This window comes from Phyllostomus hastatus, unplaced genomic scaffold (genome assembly GCF_019186645.2).
Source record: "Phyllostomus hastatus isolate PE091 unplaced genomic scaffold, TTU_PhHast_1.1 phas_contig_402, whole genome shotgun sequence".
NCBI lineage: Eukaryota > Metazoa > Chordata > Mammalia > Chiroptera > Phyllostomidae > Phyllostomus > Phyllostomus hastatus.
This window is the reverse complement of record NW_025333873.1, coordinates 8,186,253-8,210,200: the sequence shown is the minus strand read 5'-3', so window position 1 is coordinate 8,210,200 and position 23,948 is coordinate 8,186,253. Positions and strand designations below refer to the sequence as shown.

The 23,948-nt window shown below is 35.5% G+C and overlaps 1 protein-coding gene across 8 annotated transcripts in view; it reads right to left on the bottom strand.

The window, feature by feature from the left end:
• The window catches only part of PUM2 (pumilio RNA binding family member 2), an 88,554-nt gene that overhangs the window by 26,539 nt on the left and 38,067 nt on the right, over window positions 1-23,948 (bottom strand). For 5 of the 8 annotated variants that reach the window (XM_045844378.1, XM_045844379.1, XM_045844380.1 and 2 more), the window contains 6 exons: window positions 20,102-20,227; window positions 17,073-17,215; window positions 15,104-15,233; window positions 5,519-5,662; window positions 5,107-5,403; window positions 410-646 (listed from right to left, as the gene is read on the bottom strand). In XM_045844378.1, coding sequence (XP_045700334.1) covers window positions 410-646; window positions 5,107-5,403; window positions 5,519-5,662; window positions 15,104-15,233; window positions 17,073-17,215; window positions 20,102-20,227 — 1,077 coding nt within the window. The remainder of the gene's footprint in view (window positions 1-409; window positions 647-5,106; window positions 5,404-5,518; window positions 5,663-15,103; window positions 15,234-17,072; window positions 17,216-20,101; window positions 20,228-23,948) is intronic. The other 3 variants (XM_045844382.1, XM_045844383.1, XM_045844384.1) reach the window with 2 other exon arrangements.

The window sequence follows — 23,948 nt, the reverse complement described above, 5'->3', positions numbered from 1 at the left end:
ACCATTTTACTAAATAAACTATTTAAAGTGAGAACTATGTGACTAATGTTTTTATTTTGGTGTGCAAATCTTTTTATAGTGAAAATTTTTTCACTATCATGTATAAATAGCTGACTTTTCAGATGATCTAAAACACACAGAAATCAAAAAAGCACAGACAAGAAAAAACACACCACTGTTTTCATAAAAGAAACAAGATACAATAGGGGTCTTTACCTTACTGTACATTAGACCCTCACTTCAGATTTTCATGACAAAAGAACTTTTTCAAAAGGCTAATATCTAAAAGCAAAAGCAATTTGGCATGTTTTATCCAACATTCAATATTTTACATATATTATAAACACACACACAAACACACTTACATGTATACATACAAATAAAAAGGGTTTTGGGTTTTTTTTTTTACCTAAATGCAAACTGGATGAGGATCCATGTGATGAAAGTGATGGCGGTGGCGTAAGTGAATGTCCTGGAGTTTGGCTTGGCAGAGGCATGCCTATTGGACTTGGAGAGGAGGAAAATCCCAGACTATTGTAAAATGGTTGCCCTATGGGTGCTAGGCTGCTACTAGATCTTTTGTACAAGTCAGAGCTAGTAGATAGAGACTCTCTCCTTGTGGCACTACTACTTGCAGAACTGCCAACTGAAGAAGAAATAAAAAAAACCCTAATTACATACAGTGTTAACTGAATAAAACCTATCCCCAACTCTTGCTGGGAAATAACAGAAGTGATCACAATAATTATTTTTAGAAACATTATGGAGAAGATAATTACTGTGATAACTATATATACTAACTTGTTAATCATAAAAGGGTATAAATGCACCCCAATAAAGTAACCAAATACTTAACATAGCAGTCATTATGTTCATTATTTCACACATATTTACCACTGACACATGATTACTGTGCTTTAATACCCTGGTATGATTTCTAAACCCTGGAATTTTCAGTTGTCTGCTTTATGAGATGCTAGAGAGTAAATTTCATTAAGGTTAAATTTTGGTAGTGTTCTAATCTCTGGAGCCAGTTCTTAAGACTTCAACTCAATGCCAAGAAAAGATTATATTCACAAATAGGATATTAATATACTTCCCTCACCATTCACATTTAATTTGGCTTCTATGCTGTGTCCAAACCATCGTACTTTAAGTCCATATTGGCCCGAATATTGGTCAGTTGTGAAATACAGATGGCAGCTTATTCCTCAGTACTTTTTATACTACCCATTCTCCTTATCCTTCAAACAACTGAATTACAAAATACATATGAAAAAACTAAACTTTCTTTTAGAAAATACTCTCATTACTGTTAGCACACTAAAAATGTACTTCCACTTACCCCTCAGAATCGTCCGTTCCTACAATTTTATTACAGGCTTGGTTAGCCCCTTACTCCGATAAAGACTGACCAGCCTCCTCACAGACAACGCATACTGTGCTGTGCATACTGTGCTCCCATGTATGACGTGCACCCACATTTTTGGCTGAAACTTTCAGGGGGAAAAATCTTTTGTTTTATTTCAATTATTTATTTATATTCCAGGGTATTAGTTTGCATACAGATATCATTACTGCTTTCTACAGTTACATTTTTAATGTGTAAGCATAAATACAAAAACTGAGAACATTCATATAGACACGGAATTAGCAGCACTCATGTATAATGTGTGTATCCTTATTTTTCCCTAAAAAATCTGGACAAAAAAGTATGCATTATACATGGCAAAATATGGTAATTACTTTATACTACATCCCTTATTGTCTTACATACCAATTCTTTTCACTTAATTCCAAATTTGACTATTAGCCTTCTAGTCCTTTTCTCCCTTTTTTTGCTCCACAAAACCATAAAGAGAATCCCATTCCCATGCAGCTATGCATGCAATGCTCAGAAACGACCCACAACTTGGCTGTTAACAGACATCTGGATAATCCAATTCTTTACCAAGTGTTTGAAGGGGCTGTCTAAAACACCTAACTCCTGCCTCACTTATTACTTACATTTTCAAGTATGCTTTCTTATTTCTAAGCACCACCCTTTAAAACCAAATGCCTTTTTAATCTAAGGGAAACTCATACTGCTTTTCTTAACCTGTCAAGTTTTTTAAGGACACGCTCTATATTCGGACCAATATGGTAGTTTGTTTCAAGAGAATTTTAAAGTTTCTATTCAAACTTGGTTTTCTAACCTCAAGTCAATTGTAAGTAGGTCATAAGGGTACAGATTAAAGAGAAAAATTAAGCAGAGCACATGATGGGAAGACCAAGTTAGGCTTACAATATAGGTAAGAAACTTTAAATTACACTGGTTCTTGCCAAATTCAAAATTCTACAAAGGAAAAACACAAGGCTCCCACTGCTATATTAGGCAAAATATTAAAACAGTATTCAACCTTTTATATCTGCCAGTGGAGTTTCTGAAAGACTGATAATGTGTTTTATTGAAAATTTCACATTTTAAGGTAGCATTGTAATAGGGAAATACTAGCAAACTGTATGCATTTTAATAGCAAAAAACAAGCATAACAACTAATGTAGTAAATAGTTCTTCATGAATTGGTTTTGGCAAAATTGTCAGTGTATACTACATTAACTATGCTAATTTAAAAGGACACTGTCAAAGTGATTTTTGTAAGACATGGCTACATTTTAAAGTCCTATTTATCTCAGAAACAATTTAACTGACAAAGACAACAGCTCTCTAATGAGAGCAGTAGTACTATCATTCCCCTGGCAAATAATCAAATAAACCATGGCTTTGACATATGTGATTATCATTTTCCTCCAAAAAGGAAAAGCCAAACCAAACACTTAAAAGTAATTCAGGAATAGCTTTAAACATAAACAAACAGGCTCCGTGAGTTTTACTATATGCCTAAATTATCTGCAACAGGATGACTATGAAATATGAAACAAAGACTATCTAAAATATCCTAAGCTAGACAGACAATGAAGTCACTAGTCTATCAATTGTGTATAAAATGTTAAATTACAAACTTTGAATTGTAGCAGCACTTTCTAAGGGTATCAAAAGGATGATTTAATCACTGTATTGCAATGGTTAAGGTTCCTAGCCAACTATTCTTATAAATGAGGGTATTTAGCACTGTTAAGCATTAATAATTTCCACATACAGGAAAGAGAATGATTGTGTACACGTTACTGTGTGTATAAATATGCACGTAACCGCAATATACTTTAGTTTTCATATAGGCAAGGAACTGCCATAATGTGAAATGGTAATGGTAGGTTTGTTCTAAGAGTACATATTAGAACACTTGAATGAATTCTCACAAAATGCCTAAGAGGAGTGAGGAGTAATAAGACCATTTACTGGCATTTGGGGTGGCAATCACTAATACCCTCTGAAGCAAGATGAAACAGAGGTACCCCAGACTGAAAATCAGAACTGAATAAACAATGCTTATAAAAGGGGCATGATGAAGACATGTTTTTGGGAAGGAGGCATCTACAGGGGACATTTGTAGGGAACAGAATGTTCATGCCAACCAATTCCTGAATGCAGGAGAAAAGCTCTTCAAAACTAAGATACAAACGAGAATTTGGAAGAATTGGGTAAGGGGACCTACAAATCTATACCAGACCATAACATATTTTATTAGATAAGGGTACATGAGGTTTATCAAAGCTCTTCTCTATTTTCCCTAGATTATTTAGAGTCTATAATCTACAGTTTAGGAACTAGTTATTGCCGCAAAATTTTTTTTTTTAAAGTTAGATGTTCTTTGATTTTCTTCAGCATATTTAGGATTATTTGGGGGAAATGCTTGTCAATTGTGTTAGAAACAACAAACCCCACCCCCAAAAACCAAAAACAAGAAAACAAACAAACGAACAAAAAACCCCCCCATCTTATGAGAGTGCTTGAACTGGAGATAAAAATAAACTCCAAAAGGAATGGGGAAAAAAGTAGGAAAATGACAACAGTGAATGGCCTTCATGTTCACTAGATTTTACCTAAGAAGTGGTTGTGCTCACTCTTTAAGTAGTTTTGTTAGGCAAGTATGATAATTCCCTGCTGAATTTCATTGTAACAAAAAAAGCATTTTGCATCTGAAGGTTTATAGCTGTTCAAGACCACTTCTCTTATAAATATCAAAAATTTAGAATACACTTCCTTAGAAAACTTGTAAGCATGTATTAATAATGACGGACACACGTTAGTTTTGCCATTTTCCACCCACCAGAAGAGACTACTACTTAATGTGGTGGGAAAACAGGTGAGACGCGTTACTGGGGACTTTGGAAGCGAGAGGCCCAACTGCGCAGCCCTGCCCCTCATGAAGGAAACACTGCTGACTGCGCCACAGGAGGGGGGCGAGCCCTTCCCCTACTGCTCCCTGGGCACCCCGGACACCTGCGGGGGGGGCAACGGGCATCTGCTCATTTCATGTAGTTCTTCCTTAGTGACAACGTCAGCTTGTGGGGGCGAACTATTTATTTTATGAAGCTATTTAACATTGGGATTTGTCAAGTATTATATATAAAAGTAGGACACAGGGAAAACACCATTTTAAAATAAGTTGTTAATGATAAAAGCTGAATTATTTAATCTAAAAAAAGAGAAGCATACTGGTAGTTTCTTAGGGGTTTCTGTTTAGAATATTTCATTATATTTTTATGTATTATACAAAATAAAGAAAATCGTAAGAACTGGTAGCATTTCATGAGAATAAATCTGGTAAGCACACAAAGACAGTTATTATTTTAAAACACCAGAAATTTAAGATGGCAAAAATATTTACTTCCTCAAACATTATGTACAGAATAAGGAAGAGCTGGTAATTAGCATAAAATATACTGCTCCAAACAAACCTTATTGAAACAACAATGACAATAATTCTTATAATCAGGGGAAAAGTGTAGTATACTTTAGAAAAGGATAGGCTGCTTGAAATGAGTTCAACATTCATAGATGTTTGCAAGAAGTAGTTTTTCTCCTATAAAATCCAATAAACCAGCATTTTAATCCTGCCCTTCCTACACTACAAGCTATTTATTATTGCTTACTTTAATATTAAAAACATACATATACCTCACATCCACTTAAGAGCACACTAATCTTAAAAAGAAACTTACCTGATGAACCAAATCCACTGAGGGCTGAGCCTATAGCAGCACCCAAAGAGCTACTGCTTCCAAAGCCAAGAGATGTACTTCCAGGTTGGCCGGGTCCATGAGAAAATAAAGAACTGCTCTGGGAGCTATTAGTCAAAGAAGTGCTCCCGTAAAATGAATTAGACTGTAGATTAGTGCTTGGCTGCTGCTGCTGCTGCTGCTGCTGCTGCTGTGGTGGCTGAGTGCCAATTGGCCGAAACAGACCATTTGTGCTGCCCGAAAGACTATTTGCAGTGCCTCCAGCTGCCGCCGCCGCCGCTGCAAAACCAATTTCAGATACTTCTTAAAACTACCCAGAAAAATGATTCTGTTTTTAAAATATCTCAAAAAGAACCAGAAAAATGATATCCCTGAAAACAACAGTTACACTTACCAGCTTGTGCTGCTGCTGAACTAATTAAAACGGGTGTTGGAGCCATTAATCGAACTGGAGCTCCAAGGCCAGTTCTTGCTCCAGGGCCAACCACTAAGGCACCAGTCTGATCATAATAGGCAGTTGGAGCTAGTACTTGATAGCCTAGATAATATAAAAATAAATGTTTATTAATGGAAACACTATTTGTAGAAAACATGCACATTTATTTATCCCTGCATTTGTGTTTTTACCAACCAGAAAACACAGCATTGTATACTATTACTATAAAACCCTTAGTTACCATATGAAAAGCAAACACATTTGAGAAGATATTATTAAATATATAAAAACATTAGAACATAGCTAAATTTTACCAAAGATGCCTTTCACATATGGACTACAAAATAAGGTATTTTTCTTGGTATAGAAATTATAGGCTATTTAGTGCTGATAAAAATATTCCTATTCAGTCAGTTTTGAGAGGAGGATGGATAAAAAGACTAAGGGAAGGGAGGCAGAACACTATAAAGGAATGTTTATTGTACAACGTTAGTTAAGTTCTAAACCAAGTGCCTCATTATCAGTATTCCCTTAGATTTTCCTTTGTAAGCATCCCTTTAAAAACTTAAATCATGACATAAACAGACACCTTAAAATCATACTGTAACAATCTATTTGTAAAAGTTCTCAAGTAAGAATTTAAATAAAAATCATGCAAGCATTAGTATTTTTGGTATTTTTTTAAAAGATTTACTTATTAGAGAGAGGAGAAGGGAGGAAAGAGAGGGAAAGAAACGTGGATCAGTTGCTTCTCACAGGTTCCCAACCAGGGACTTGGCCTGCAACCCAGACATGTGCCGACTGGGAATCACACTGGAAACCCTCCGGTTTGCAGGCCGGCATATGCTCCACTGAGCCACACTGGCCAGGGTGGGCATTAATTTTTTCATAACCCTGAACACAAGGCAGGTAATAATGTGCATTATTCTGAGCTAGAGGACAGTGATGTTTACCTCTTAGCAGCCTTTCTCAGTGGGGATTCCTCATCGGAACCACAGAACAGAAAATGACTATTTTGCCAATTTTCCCAAGGATGACACATAACCAGTACCACTGTGGATGCATGGGGCAGAAGTTAACTACATGTAGTGGAATCTTCAAGTCAACTGGGCTTAGTTCTCTCCCAGAACTCAGAGAAAGGCTGCCTACGTAGTAACAACAACTCAGGCTCAAGACTGACAACACTTGAGAAAAGGTACTGCCAACCTCTGATACTTTCAAATTTAAAATTAAAACCATTAAGATTTTCATATGCAAACGTCTGTAATTAAATACAGTAACTGACTGTTTTACAATTATAGTTATAATCATTATAATAAATACAAATTAGGAACACCAGTCAAATGAAGAAGTACATAGGTCAAACTAGGAGGGAATGCAGAGTGTCCAAGGCCTTTTCTCAAGGAATGAACTCCTTATGGAGTGATAAATTTGAGATTATTTGACAGCCAAATGGAGAGGTCAAATAGGAAATACAACTCTCAAGTGTACGAGAGAGGTGTAGGCTGGAGTTATAAACCTGGATGTGTCAACATAAAGGTAATATTTAAAGCTCTAAGACAGGATGAAATCACCGAGAAAATAAAAAAGGGGTCTATATATTGAGGGTACTTTGCATTAAGAGGATGGAGATAGGAGGAACCAGGGAAGAGACTTGGAAAGAATAAGCAGTAAGAAAAAAAATTTCAACAGTGTGGTCAAATAAAAAAGAATTTCAAGGAAGAATGAGTGATCACCCAAGTCAAATGCTGCTAAAAGCCCTTAAGAATTGAAAACTGAGCAATGGAGTTACCAACCTGGAAGTCATTTTGGTAAGAGACAGAAGCCAAACTGTCAAGTTTAGTAAAGAAGGGAATGGAAGAACCACAAACAAGTACAGACAATGCTTTTGAGGAGTTTTGCTATAAAAAGGAACAGAGGGGAGCTAGAAAAAAGGGGGATACTGAGAGTAATTGTTTTCTTAAGCAGAAAATGTACTTTATTAGCGGAACACAGTATTTTTTTTTGTTTAGAAATTTGTTATTGTGAAATAAAAGTAAAAAAATACAGTACTGCCTGCAACACAAAATGTGTAATCAGTGTTCAAGTCAAGAAACAGATATTGCCCAGTGACCCACCACTCCAATGTCCCAGGCTCTACCACAATCTTCTCTTTCCCTTCCACCAACGTACTATTTTACTATTCATAATTATCACTTGGTTCACATTATTTAAACATTTTTGTATGTTTCATCCAAGTGGTTGTACACACAGATATTCCTAGCTTCCATTTCCATTACTGTATAGCACTTCACTGGATGGACACCAAAATGCATCTATTCATTCAACATTTACGCTACCTGCTTGTCAACAGTACTGCTACATTTTTGTATGTGTATCCTGGAGCATTATGTGTACTTATTTCTCTAATCTAACAAATATATCTATAGTAGTTGACATCCTGAGTCATAGGGCATGCATATATTTTTTAACTTCGGTAAATAATGCCAAGCCACTTCCAAAGTGGTTTTGCAAATTTACACTTACTGCCTTGGTATTAAGAGTTCCCACTGCTCCATGATTTTACTTCCCCAGCCCAAACAACCCCAGGGCCCATCCTTTCCTATTCATGCACTGGACTGGGCTGCCTGGGCAAATCCCTGACCAACGTGTCCTTTTTCAAGAAGAAAACTGTGAATGATGTAATAAAGGAACAGAATCGGGAGTTACGAATGAGGTACACAGAGGGCTGTAAGGAGAGATGAAGTAGCCTTAGAGAAACAAGACAAACAGCTGGAATTAGAAATTAAGAAAATTGGCTAAAATTGGTAGTAAGCTTGCAGAGTTCTAGACAAATGGCTTGTACAACTATGAAAACAAGAACTTTTTAAAAAAAGATTTTATTTATTCATTTTTAGAGAGAGGGGAAGAGAAAGAGAGAAATATCAATGTGTAGTTGCCTCTCACACGCCCCGTACTAGGGACCTGGCCCACAACCCAGGCATGTGCGCCCCGACTGGGAATCGAACTGGTGACCCTTTGGTTCGCAGCCCGAGCTCAGTCCACTGAGCTACACTGGCCAGAGCAGAAAACAAGAACTTTTACTGTTGGTTCAAAAGTCACTACAATGTCCACACAAATGTACGTGATGAAAATTCCCAGATGACGATGACTGGCACAATGTCCACTTCAGTAAAGGCAACGAAGACAGATAACAAGATGAAACACAAAAGACATTACAAACAATGCAGAACTTCCAGAAGGAAAACATGAGAATGGAAATGACTGAAAAAATGACCAATGACATACCTGATGACATCTTGATAGCTCTGATGATTTATGAAAGCCAAGATACCATGAATCAAGTTCTTGATGACACTGGTACTGAGATCTTTGGAAATATGGCCAAAGCTCAGTCAGCTGCCTGAAGCTTACCACCTGCCTCTACTTCAAAGGCTACAATCTCCGATAAATAGACTGAACAACAACTCAAAACTTTAGGAGTGGATTAGTCAAAAAAGCCTTAATATTTTGCATATTGTAACTATTTAGTTGTAATTATAAAACAGGCACATTGCCAATTCCTTTTACAAAACACATTTATTTTGCAAAAAATGAGGATCACAAGTGAACAGGTGTTTCCTAACCCATGGCTATTTTGAATCTCTGGCCAAAGAATAAAAACGATGCAAGTGGGATCAGTTTGGATTTTAATGAGAACTCTTTAGGTAGGAGTGATGATGTGTAAAAAAGCTGATGACATTTTTGCATGGCCTAGAGTAACTGTTCATTACTTAGTGTAGTTTATTTTCTAAATCCTTTCACACCAAATACAAAAATCTTATTATCAACACCATTAGGCACCAACCTAAAGAATCTTGGAAAAACATTAAAATAGATCATTAATGCTAGATCTGTAGCTTGTCCTTTGTAAATGATATGTATTATGACCATAAGTGATTTTAATTGCCAAATTATTTTTAGATGATCAAAATGAAGAGTGCTATTTAAACATGTCTTAAACAAAAACTGCACGAGCTTTTCTTTGCTCCCCCCCACCTGAGAGAACACTGTAGTTGGTAAGTTTATTATCTTTCACAACGTGCTTGGCACCTGCCTTAAACAGCACAGAGAGAGATGGAAACACCGATTTGTTGTTCGACTTATTTATGCATTCACTGGTTGCTCCTTGTAAGTGCCCTGATGAGGGATCAACCCTGACCCTTGGTATATCAGGATGATGCCCTAACCAACTCAGCTACCCAGCCAGGGCTTTACTGTACACATCTTTAAATTATTTTAACTGAAAGAAAAAAATTACGTTTTAAATTAAAATTGAGGTCTCTTACAAAAATTAAGGTTTCTTCTGTTAAGCTTTTAAATGTGAACTCAATATATTAGCAAAAACAGAAACTGAATTAATATTTTATAGTACTAAAATGAGATATATTTTGGTCTTCCAAGAAATGAAGAAATAAGATTTGTTCCATGGGAATTATAATTCCTGTTTAATTCTGAAGTATATTAATATGAATATTGAACCCTCCAAATTGAAACCACCCTTCTCAATTAAGTAGCACTACTACGACAACACTCTAGCTAAGTGTTAAATAAATATTAGCGCTTTTTTCCCTTGGTAAATAAACTAACAACTCTGTAAGAAATCACTACCTAAATGTGTGTTAATGTCTCAGCAGTACTTATTTTTCAAGGTAAAATTGCTCTGGTATTTAATGTAAGTATGAAAAGTAAGAAAATATGAAGTAGCAGGTTATAGAGAGAGACTTTAGAATTATGTTAATTTTGAAAAAATTATGCTGTAATACAAAAACCCCAGAGGAGGTTACATAGGTGTAAGCTGGTTAATTTGGGATGATGGACATTTTGGACAAACACTGACAATATAAACATATTTTAGAACTAGTATACATATGGCATATGGCTCGGTAGTTTACAACCTTTAATCCATTTTATAATGTTCAAAGATAAGGTTCCATTATTGGTAGCATTAAATACAGTTACCTTGAATATTGATGACTCAAAAGATTTTACTGGATTACGGAATGCTAACCCAGAACTTGTTTTGATTCTTGGATGTACACAGTAATGCCAACTAACTTTATTTACTTTCTTGTCTACATGTGGGGGCTTTTGTTTTTAAAATTTGTCTTAAAAATTCTAATAAAGATTTATAACTCTCATGCTTTTATTTTTTTAAAAAACTGGCCAACCTGGAATACATGCAGAGCTGCGGTTTTGATTTTCTATCCCTTCAATAAGGAGGCTGAGCATCTGTTCATATGCTACTTAAGCATTTTGATTTTCTCAAGAAAGGCCTATTTAACACTTAATGTAACCATTTTCCTATTGGGCTAACTTTGCTGATCAATTTATAATTCCTTTTTTAAAAATTTTTAATTTTTTTAGAAAGGGAAGGGATGGAAACAAGAGGGACAGACATCCACCGGTTGCCTCTCCCACACCTCAGGAACATGCCCTGACCTGGAATTGAACCTAAGACCTTCAGTTTGTGGGACAGGGCCCAACCCACTGGGCCATACCAGTCAGGACCAATTTAACTCTCTATGTATGAGGTGTCCGAGTCTTTCACTGTTCCTTCTTTCTTAAATTTATTGTTCATGCTATTATAGTCGTTTCCACTTTCCTCTTCCCCACCTCCACCCAGTCCCACCCTCTGTCCTCCCTAAATCAATCCCCTATCCCTGTCTGGTCCATGGGTCACACATAAGTGTTCTTTGGTTCATTCCTTCACTATCTTTCATCCAGTCCCCCCACCCTGGCCTGTATTGCAAGTATTGTGTTCTATTCCTAGCCTTATCTTCAATCCCTTTTATAGGAACCTCTGAGGTAATAGGGTCAAATTCATTATTTCCTTTAACAAAATTTCCTATCTTTTAATACCTTGAAGAGTCCACTTTTCACTTTAGACATATAGGTCTAAAATCCAAATGGAACTGATTATTGAACCCAAGTTAGACCAGGGGTTCAATTTCATTCTTTTTACCTACCAACCAACAAGTAAGTAGGTGGGAATCCGTGTGCGCTAGAGGGCCCACCTGTTATACACAAATTTCTGACTGGGAAAGTGGTCAGGTCTCTAACCTCTGCACTGTGGAATCAACTAGCTGTGTTTCATCTTATTAATAAAACTAGTCACTCCCCCATCTTCCTCTGCACTGTTTTGTTATTAATTATAATGGTGCCTGTCCATTTCTTTTGGGATTTCTTTTGGGGGCTCTATTCTGTTGCATTGGTCTGTGTCTCCATGTAATAATTTAACTGCAGTTTTAGAGTAAATCTTACTCTAAAGTAAATCAGAACAGAGCAAGTTCTACTTATTTTTTCTTTAAGAGTGGTTTGGCTAATTTTGATGCTTTGTGTTTTTATTAAATTTTAGTATGAGCTGTCAAAATACTAGCTGTTAGAAGTTTTGATTTGGAATGCACTGAAAACACAAGTTAACATGGAAAGAACTGACATGTTCAAAATACTGAGTTGTCCAATGGTATCCGTTTATTTAGGTGTCCTTTAATGTCTAAACAAAGCTGGTTCCCACAGAAATTGTGCACACTTTTTGTTATTTATTCTTAGGTATATGCTACTGCTGTAAGTAACTATCTTTAAAATCTTTCATTTTCAAACATGATGTTGCTGGTTAACAAAAGATTTTTGTATCTAAAAACCTTACCAAAAACATATTAATTCTCATATTTACCTGGAGATTCACTGGTAAAAAGCAATGAGACAGGTGGGAAAGGCAGGAGAGTAAAACATCACACAAGTGACAGCCCAGAGGTGAGTTGCAGAGTTGAATATAGTCATTATGGTAAAATACAACAAACAGTTGAAAAAAAAACAAGGACAGAAGAGAGGTCACACTTTGTGGTCGTCACTGAGTTAATACAGTGTACAAGAATCATGGAGGCAAGGCTTACAAGAAGTGTGGGGTGGAATGTAAATTTTGACAAGTGCCATAGTCCAAGAGGGGACCACAACAGAGAGAGAGAGAACGCTTTTTAGCAGGAAGAGGCAGACTAATTAATTAGCGCAGTGGTTGCAGGGAAGGAGACAGCAGCGGGAAAAAGATGGAAGAACGCCAGATGGCACACAGGACCATGCAGAAGGATTAAAAGTCTATAGTCAATATAGTACAAGGGTCAGGGATCTAGTAGATGAGAGCTAAAGAAGCGTAAAAAGTGTGAAAGTTAACTGAGACAAAAAAAAAACAAACCTTAATTTTCTCCAGATAGCTCTTTTATCAGCCATTAAGCTTTGTATCTAGTTTACAATTTGAATGAGAAAGTGAGAATTATTTCATCCCAGTCCTGGGCAGAAGTAAAGAAGACACCAGAGAAAAGTTTTAGAGTGAGGAAATCATGTGAACAGTCAACAAGTCACTTGGGCACACAAACACTAACCCTAGTAAGGCCCCTTTAATGAGAATAAATTTTATATTTATACTTGTAAAGGGACTAAATGTTGTGGCTCAGAAGGTTAAGTAAAATAATGTTTTTTTCCCTAAAGTTGTACCTGTTTTTAATTTTATCATCGCTCTAAAGATATAGTCAATTCTTTTTAGACGAATATAGTATAAAAGGTGGCTTTCTTTTTAGGGTTACCAACATAGAATTCGCTGTTGAGCAAAACAAAACAAAAAGGCAATAAAGAGTTCTCTCATAGAATGGAAGGAAGTAAATATTAAAAAAAAATTCAAGAAGACCAAAGTTGATAAAATAGCAAAATAACCTTGATGTTTTTAGTAAATAAGATAATGTGGTCCTAATTGGTGTGGCTCAGTGTGATTGAGTACAGGCCTACGAACGGAAGTGTTGCCAGTCTGATACCCAGTCAGGGTACAGGGTTGCCTGGGTTGCTGGCCAGGTCCCCAGTAGGGGGCATGTGAGAGGCAGCCACGCACTGATGCCCTCCCCCACTCTAAAAAAAAAAGAAATACACACACACACACACAGAGGAAAGTGTGCTGCTTATGAAGAAATGGAACAAAGGTATTTATAAGAAATGAATAATAGATCCAGCACCAAGAGCCTAAAAAGCTTAGCGACAGTTATAGGCAGTAGAAAATACACACAGGCTAGAAGCACTCTCTTCAATCAAGGTCCCACTTAGCATCAATTAAGCAGGGCTGTTGCACACCATAACATGTTTCCCCTTCCTACCTATAGCAAAACCCCAAGAGAAACCCAGGTAGGCTTAACAGTGACTTTCATAAATTCCTAGCTCAGTTCTTTTTAGCCCTGTCTCCATGTCCCTCCATATGCCTGCACCTTCAGCTTCACAGTCTATTTCTCAAAGGGCTGCTTTTGCCAAGGTATCTAATCCACAATGGTTCCAGGACAGTAGCTTCTGTGAAATATGTGTATGCAGCTAAAAAAGGAAAAGAAAGAGAAAGCCCCCATTCTATTATCATTTGTACTTTGGGGAAAGCAGTATTAACACCTTCTCTTTGTCCAGTGGCCTAGACAAGAGGATAAAGGCAGACCTTAGAATTTCAGAGAGAACAGAATGAATGCAACTGTCATAGAAACCCTCCAAACACCCGTGGTACTGAGCAGCACTTTCCGCATTATAGAAACCCTCAATCATGTGAGTCAGGGTTTTTCCCAATACATTAAGCACATTTCCTAAATGATCTGAATACAAAATTTACATTACAATTAAATGGAAACTGAAACTCACCTTTCATTAATAGGTAACCTATAGTTGTAGGAGTACTACTCACATACTAAAAGTAAAAAAATAGGATACTTCAAAGAAAATGAGTTCAGGAGGGGAGTGAATGAAGGAGTAAAATAGAAAGTGATACATTTACCTACAGATATTCAAATGTAGTCTTTAAATCTCGCTTTAAACATAACAAGCACTGTTTTAGTGGCTCAAAAATACCTTCCTCCTTCCATTATTATTCAAGTAGTAATTTTGTATCTAGTTTTATAAAAATCTCAACAAAAAAATGTATTTTTATTGGCCCTTTCTAAAGTTGTATTGTGGCAATGGGCAGAAATTTAAATATTCTCCTCTATATTAGGCTTTCATTAGAAATTGCTGCTATTCGGTTATAAATATCAATAGTTTAAAATGTTATAAATGTGCTAAAAAAGACCGAAAATGTTAAATGCAAACTGCTCAATATTAACTAACTAACTAACTAACTGACCATTCTTATAAAGCAGAAATGGCGTATGTTTTTATCTTACATGCCAACTCTAACCAACTGGTTTTGTTTTTTGAAGAACTGCATTGAAAATTCCGGGCTACGTTCAGTTGGGAAGATGCTATAGTTTATGCCATAAAGAGAGAAAAAAATGGCTGTGCTGAGAATTTTAATACATATTTTCCATCCTTGTCATTAAGTCTCACAAACAGTATTAACTTCAACTCTTGGTATCTGAATTCTAAAAAATTTACTGCAAGGTAGGCAAGATTTTAAGAAGATTTTTCTTGAGTTTTTTCAGCCTGCAGTGTGACAGTCTACATTTAATATTTAAAATCTATTCGCACTTCTACAATGAACCAACTGTATACCTGGCATGCCAGTAGCAAGACCCTGACCAAAAGCCAAAGTTGGATTTGCTGCTGCAAGTGATTCTGCTTGCTGCCCCTGCTGGCCCTGATTGGGAGTGAGAGGACGCTGACCTGTTCCAGCACGAAGAACCTATAAAGGACAAATGATTTCCTTAAAAATGAAATTATAAAATAACAGATAAATTTATCTGATAACTATGTATATATCACTAATAGCCTTTGAACATATTTAACATGCAATGAAATGTTGATTTAGCATGAAATACTACAAAATAACATCAAAACACAATCACTGACTCTTGACAACCAGAACAATCTATAAGCAACATGGAAGTTTTGGCTCTTTCAGAAAAATCATTTCTAGTATTTATGCTTTTTAACTTACCAAAAAAAAAAAAGAAAGAAGAAAGATTTTAATGGGAGTGGGGGAATGTATGGCAAAATCTTAGATGAAGACAAAAATTTCACTTAGGTTTTATTATTCTTTAAGACTGAAAACAGAAACACAGGAAGCTTAAGGAAATACAGTATCATTATTCAGTTAGTCTGTTATGAGACTATAGTAGAGTGAAAACTTCCAACTGAACCAAGTTTTCAGAATTCAGAAGCTTTAATAAAAGTAAGTGAAAGTTGCTTTACAGAGTAAAACCTTGGGGTGAATAAGAGAACAAAAAATTACACCACCACAAGGTGAAAACTTTTAAGGCTGGTCAAGTTTAACTACTTTGTGATACATAGTAGTTGCAGTGGTTATACATAAGTATAATATACATTAATTTCACAAAGATAAATATTTAAGTATTTCAGAATAAGAGGAATTCATTGTTAAGACCATCACATGTGATGCTTGTAAGTAAGCACCACATGTACGTGTATTATTCTGGTAGTGTGATATCTTTACGTTTGCCTAAAGACAACAAAAAATTAATAGATTAAAAGATAATTTATTAAAGGATGTGGTATCTACAAGGACTGAGCCAAAAAACAGTTTCAACAGAACACTGATATAGTATTAAACTGTAGGGTGCAGCAGAAGGCAGGCCTGCTTGAGTGTGGTTGGTGAGGTAATTAATGTAAGTGTAATAGTTTATAGTTTTAATTTGAACATGTCACCTAAATGGCATATGGTGTGCCTGAGTGTGATATTGTTATGTTACAGAATTACATATGATTTCATAATGAAAGATTTTGTAATAAAAAGGGGCATTATTTGTGTTAGACCCTGTAAATTAAAGGAAATTCAGAATAAAATTTAACTGCGAACTAAGTAACACTATACTTGTCATTAACTTGCTTCTTTGGTATAAATACACTAAATACAGCCAGAAATCTGGTATTTATCAACAGTTTTTACATTTACCAAAATAGTTCTAGGAAAGTGGTTAAAATTTTAAAAACATCTTTGTGATAAACATTTTGTCTGAAGAAATTAAATCTAACCAATAAAGTATATAGTAATCTTCTTTTTCTGGTCAGAATTATATTAATATATAAACTATATCCTGAATTTAAATATCCTGAACTAAAAAAATTGAAGTGACAATTACTTTGACAGGAAGATCCTTAGCACATTTTACGAACTGAAAAGAAAATTTAAAAATTGCTAAGAGATTTCAAAAGAAATGTAGAAATGGAATACAACCTAATCTTTAAATTCATATAATACAAATTAGAAAAAAACCCCAATCATATAATGAAGACTTGTACACCAACTACACAAGAGTTTGCACAAGTAGGTTCACAGTTGTTCATAACTGGAAAAAAATGTACAGGTTATGATTATTCCAGTAGCTTTATTAACTTAAAAGAATGTCATAATGGCACAGTAAACCTACTTTTGCCCACCCTGTTTATGCTACATATTACATATTGAAGAAAATAAAAAGACAAGACACATATCTTGACCACAAGGAGCTCACGCAATTTCAAAGACACTTCAGGTATTAACTGAACGAACGCAGACCTATACCTGTTGCTGTCCAGGCTGAGCTTGAGATGCAGCTTGCTGATTTGCTGTGTTGTTTGCCGCAGCTGCAGCTTGTTGCTGAAATAAATTGGCTGGATACACCCCCCATGGAACACCATAATACTGAGGTGGAACCACTGCTGGACCTAAACCCCACACCCCATGCAAAAAGGGACAGTGCATAAGACTCAGAGCAGATGTCCTGAAAATCCCCTGTCCACTCACACCCGCTATACCCATTTGTTTTTCCTATTCTATGAAGGAGACAATCTCATTAAGGCACTGATTGTTGAAAGAGAGTAAACACTGAGGCAGTGGCCTTAACGTAGAGATGTGAAGCTAAACTCAAGAGGGACAATGAATTGACAGGACTCTTACCTATCCAACATTTACTGAGTGCTAGTTTATGGGTTTGATCCTGGCAAGCACATTATATCTTCAGAAGACATTAGACACCACAGAAAAGTAAGATTCTCCACACTCAATTCACTTAATAAATATTTCCTGATTATTGAAAATATTCACAAAAATAAAATTAAACACTCTTATCTTTTGATTTGCAACCTATAACATAAAACCAGGCAACATTCTGGTACCAAGCTTGCCACAACTATACCTGAATTGCAAACCTTAAATTTAAAAATATTTTTCATATTTGAAATAGACTTAGTAACAATTCTCACAAGGGAACTGAAAGTCACATGAAAACAGATGAAACACCAGGGTTTATGTGATTAGGAAAATGAACTAGAGTCAAGACAGGAAATAACTATTTAATATGAGCACAGAGGAACACAGACATAAGAAGGCAAACTAGGAAAAATAGAATTGTTCTTGCTCTATTTTGCTTAATTCAAGACAATGTTTGAGTCCTGGAGAGTAAACAGCATCATGTAAAATAGGCCCACCATTAAACTAATAAACAAGATGTCATGATTCCTGACTGACACAGCAAACATGTCCTAAAATTCCACTGAGATGGAATTTAGTACATTTAGTTTGTAGATTTTTGAAAGTCAAATTCTTGGTTTCATTTTTGTTTTAGAAGAAAATAAAGCCCAGTATAAATTCACCGAATCACAAAAATGAAATGCTTTAAAAAGTTTAAAAATAAAACATATTTCTAAAGATAGTTTAAGTACAACAAGGACTGTTAGAACAGTAAACAGGATTTGTGAAGGAAGGCTACAGTGTGAAACAAAACATGAGCCGGACATATGGTAACCAGAGGCTTTAATAGCTATTAATAGCTTGTGGCTACTTAATAAAGTCAAATAGCCTGCATTAAGATGTGCTGAATAAAAAAGTAAAAATATCTATTAATAATTTTAAAGTATGGATTATATATTGAAATGATAATATTTTAGATGTTGGGCTTAATCAAACATCATTGAAATTTTTTTTTACTTCTATAACATGGCTAAAAGAAAAATGTTAATTACATTATCTGGCTTACATTGTATTTCTGCTAGATAGCACTGGTCTTAGAAGGCTGAAGTCCAGAATCACTAGCATGCTCATCTCAAAACTAAGGACCTCTTAAAGTTGCTTCTTTCAGTTGAATAGGTTAATAATTTCCTGTATGAATGATATACCAGCACTTTACACGCTAACATCCAGGTAAATGGCACCAAAAAAGCTTACATGTTTATGGAATCACATGCAGATATGTATCAAAAACTACCAAATGTGACAGATTAGTTTCAGCCTACAAAGATATTAAACAAGAATATGAAATTAACACTTTTTTACTTCTTAAACCTCTGAGTATTAAAAAAAGTCCCCAAACACCTAGACAAAGACTATTCTATGGTTATGACAATAAATAACTGTAAGAAGTAGTCTTAAAACTGTCTAACTGGTCTGTGACAATCCATTTCAGTGAACTTATCTCTGCAAGTACAAAAAAAAAAAAAAAAAAATCAAGACAGCCTGGAATTAAGTCAGCCAGCCAATCGGCAAACTCATTCCAGTGAACACACTTCTGTGGCTGACATCACCCGGTTCCTGCCTTGGTAACCAATACAATCCATGCCTACCACGAACTCATTTGTCTTTGCAACTAACTGAAAACAAAACAACCTCCACTCAAACACCCTACAGAATATCAGCAAATTGCTTTGCTTAGTAAGACTGTGCCTGCCCTGCATACAACTTTCCAATAAATACAGCTTTAGTTTAGAAAAATGTTTTCCCAGCTTTACTGCAATACAATGGACACGTCACACTGTATAGTTTTGGTGCGTATTTCAGTTTTTGAGTGGTGGTTTCAGGTTTGACAGCTTTCAGTAAGTTCTTTCTAACTCCACCCCATCTTTTGTCTCTCAGCTCGCTTGCACATTTTAACATTGCTAAATAAACTTTACTTTTACATACATTCTCAAGACTGCAGAAGCAGTTTACCTTACACTCCCCCTGACCGGGGTATTTATAACACCCCAGTTTTGGGGTTTTATTTTTTAATCCTCACCCGAAGACATGCTTATTGATTTCAGAGAGAAGGGAAGGGAGGGAGGGAGAGGGAGATGAACATTGAGGTAAGAGAGAAACATCGATTACGTGCCTCCCATAGTGCCTTAACCTGGGACCAAACCTGCAATCCAGACATGTGCCCTGACCGGGAATCGAACCCGTGACCTTTTGGTTTACGGGACGATGCTCCAACCACCTGAGCCACACCAGCCAGGGCACCTCAGTTTATCTTTTGAGAAATAACTTTACTTTGTATTGTCTCTGTGGATAATGGATTGGTCACAAGAATGAAGATTTGTTTGACAATGTAAGATTTCAGGAACTATAAAACTAAAATGTAAACCAATTATTGTATGTACAGGAGAAAAGTTATCAGACTTACATTTTTCCTGTGGCAGTGCACTGAAAAATAAACTAACTCTCTGGACACTTCAGCTCATTCTGTATAAATGTTTCAGTTGTTCCTAGGAACTTCAAATTGCCCAAATAGACCAAAATAAAGCATATACCAAGATTAAAACTAAATCCATAATAAGCAACAAGGGTGAACAACAGGTTACCTGCTAATGTTGCTGCTGCAGCCAATCCTGCTGCAGTATACGGATCGGTCCCTGGAGGAGCAGCACTAATAATATATGGATTTGGCACAAATGCAGCTGGAGCAAGGCCTGCTGAGAATACACCAGCTATATTTAAGAAGGGGAGAAATAATGAATGAAAATGTCAAGTATGATTTTCTTTATTAAGTAAAAACATTTCTACTCTGAATTTGAGGTGGAGGCACACAATGTATATAATGGTTTAAATTCTTAGTGATCTTGGACATGTAACAACCTGACTATAAGGTTCTTCTTTTACAAAATAGGTATACTTTATAGGATACTGAGTATAAAATGACTGTCTAGTATCAGCACACAATGTATGTTTAGAACTACAACCTGTATTGCTCAACAGCAGTTTTTCACCCAATATTTATTAGGCCATACTATGAGCTAGTGATTAATGGCAAGGAAGACAGATAAAATCTGCCCTGCCAAATCCATCTAGTGAGGAAAACATACAAGAAGCTGGCAATTGGAATACAGTATTAAATGGTATGGGCATAGAGAAGAGGGGCATCTAACAAGCTTTGGAAGGGACAGGTAGGATGGAGTGTGGATGTAGTGCATAAAATAAAACTGGAGCTATAAAAAGAACAAGGACCAATAAAAACTTCCTGGATTTTATCCTTGAAAGCAATAGGAAAACTACTAATCTTTAAGCAGAAGAGAAAACTGAAGCCCAGTTCTGAGAATATATAGCCAGTAAGGATTCAGTCAAGGCTAAGAAAGACTTGTAAAATATTCATTTGCAGTACTTATTACAGAGAAGAAATTACTGGTATTTAGTAATTACTTTGTACACCTTTAACCATAAGCTACTAAAATATTACTTTGAAAATGTGCTGCCAGAGTTGCCCCTTCTGGAAAATAACTCAGAGAGGGAGAAGGTAAAGAAATAATGAAAAAGAATGTGTTTAAAGTTAAGGAACTACAAAAGGTTCAAGTTTAAGGGAAGGGGCTATGGGTATAAAAGCAGATAAACATAAAATAACTTTTTAAAAAGCATTCAAAACAAGCATGTACCTTGAAGATTCAGAAACTTAATTTGAATTGTATTATAGTGGCTTTCAAATATTTTGACAATGACCCTAATATGTAATAATATTCATATTGACCTAGTGTCCATTTACACATATACACCACAATAATCTTAAAAAAGTATTTATCCTTATAAAGTTCCAATGCACTCCATTTTCTATTTAGTTTTTCTCTTTATTAATGTCTGGAATCTATTTAATTTTATAAAATACTGGCCACAATCCACAACACTAATTTCATGCCCAGACACAACATGGCCATTTTAAAAATCGGCTTTTGATGAAGGAAGTAGGACTTAAACAGAGGGTTCAATAAAAATCCTTTTATTATTTAAAATACCATTTGCTAGTTACATTCTTAAACTATGCCCTAGGTCAAAGGTTTCAAGATTTTCCTCCGGTTTCTCTCTCATGAATTATCTTCATCACAAGAATGCCAAATGATATACTGGTATTTTAATGTTCTATTCATATGACTGCAAAACCTAAAAGCCATAACAATAATCTATATTTTTATGATTAAAAAAGACTGCTTGAAAAAACGCACTGGAGCATATAAAGTGGAAAACCAAAGTCCTTATGCAACGTCTACTGACAGTTGGTATAAACTTCTAAAATTTTTTAAATTTTAGAAATGACTTTAATAATAGCTCTCTCCATACTTACATTATAAAGCAGATATGAAGTAAGGTTTCAAATATGTGAAAAACAAGGAATTAGTTTGACCTAATGGATATATATTGAAACTTCTGCCAAAAAAATGGAGAAACACGTATTTTAAGCTCACAGATTCACTTAGAAATATTTACAACGTATCAGATATCAAATAACATGCTCGTGTGTATACACATAAATACACAGATACATATTTGTATGTTTGCATGCATATATACATGTTTGCATCTGTGTTTACATAAGCATGTATGTATAAATACATATCCTTTTAAAATTTTAAAAGCATATACACACACTTTCATACATTTTATATTCTAGGCTACCACAGCATTTTAAATATAATTTTTTTCACTTGGTAACTGACCAAATCCATCTAGTGAGTTCCCTATGTCAAAGATACTATCTAGTTCATTCTTTTTAATGGCTGCAGAATATGCACTCTACTGTTTAGAAAGAACATGATTTAACCATTTTAGTAGAGGTATATATATTTGGATGGTTCACAGTCTTTTGCCAAAAAAGATGTTGCTATTATTCCTTTAGTATGCAGGTCTCTGCATTATCATCACATTCTTATGAAAATTTACTTAAGTGGGCAAATATATGTAAATTCTTGATTCACATTTCCAGATTATCCATCCAGAAAAGTTGTACCAATTTATACTCCTATCTAGAGTAGGAGAATCTACTCACGCTCTAGCCAAAACAAAACAGCAAACCTTTAAACAGCTGTCAGTCAAGAGAGGTAAAATGAAGTTTTACACAAGGATAATTCAGTTAGAAAATATCATTCATAAAATTAAATATATGCTAATTCAGAGGTTTCATAGACACCTATTTGAAGATGCAATAAAAAGCAGAAGGCCATTTAAAATGATAGCAAAAGATAAAATATGTAGAACTTATCAATATGCAAAGCTACATGAGCAAAATTTTAAAGCACTCATAAATAACATAAAAGCAGACTTGGACAAATGTAAATGTATACGTGTCCTGGATAAGAATATTTAATGTCATAAAGATGTTGATTTGCTCTAAATTAATTTACTATTTTAACCTGAGCCCTGAATTGTGTGGCTCAGTGGGTTGGACACTGTCCTGCAAACCAAAAGATCTCTGGTTCAATTCCCAGACAGGGCACCTGCCTAGGCTGCAGGTCATGCCCACAGTTGGGGACATGCAAAGAGCAACCTGTTTCTCCTGTGCATGGATGTTTTTCTCCCTCTCCCCCCTGCCTCCATAAATAAATAACATTAAAAAAAAAAACAACAGAAATTTTAACCTGATCTTCTGGAAATAAGTGAATTTTAAGCTCATAAGAAAGAACAGAAAATTTAAAACTCTGAAGAGTAAGCAGTGATGACTGTACTAGCCTGCCTCGTATAAACATACCATGAAGCCTCCAGAAATAGAAAGTGTGCTGGCCCATGAACAGACAAAAATCAGCAAGTTTCTCAGAAAGAGAGGGAAGGGCTAAGTACAGGAATAAAGGAGGCTAGGGGGAAAGAGAAAAGAATCAGGCCCAGCATACATGCTGCTATTAGAAGTCATCCAGGAATGTATAGTTATCTTTGATTAAAACCAAAAATAAAATTTGGGCCCTAGGTAGCCTCTTGGAGAACAACACAAAGTTAAGGGAAAAGAACCAACATAGCATATCCACCCCCCTTCCAGAGATCTGATGTCAGAGTATCACACTTTTCAAACTAGGAAATAAGCCAAGGTTAGCCAAAATCAGATGGGCATAAAAATAGTTACACGAATCTACACATGTGATAAAATGACATAAAACTATACAAGCACATTTACCAATGTCATATTCCTGGCTTCGGTACAGCACTACAGTTATGTAAGGTACAGCCGCAGAACCTTTGTTCTCTCTTTGCAACTTAAAAACCCCAACACAGACAACACATACTTGACTTCTAGCAGTTCACAAATGTGTCGCTGTAGTAACTCACATTAAAGACCAAAGGTCAAAAACCTTAATGAAGAAAAAAATATTTTTAAACATTTTCTTGGGATTTCTATTTTTTAAACCATTTCAAAAACAAACATTCTGATTTGATAATAGACACAAATAATTACATTTG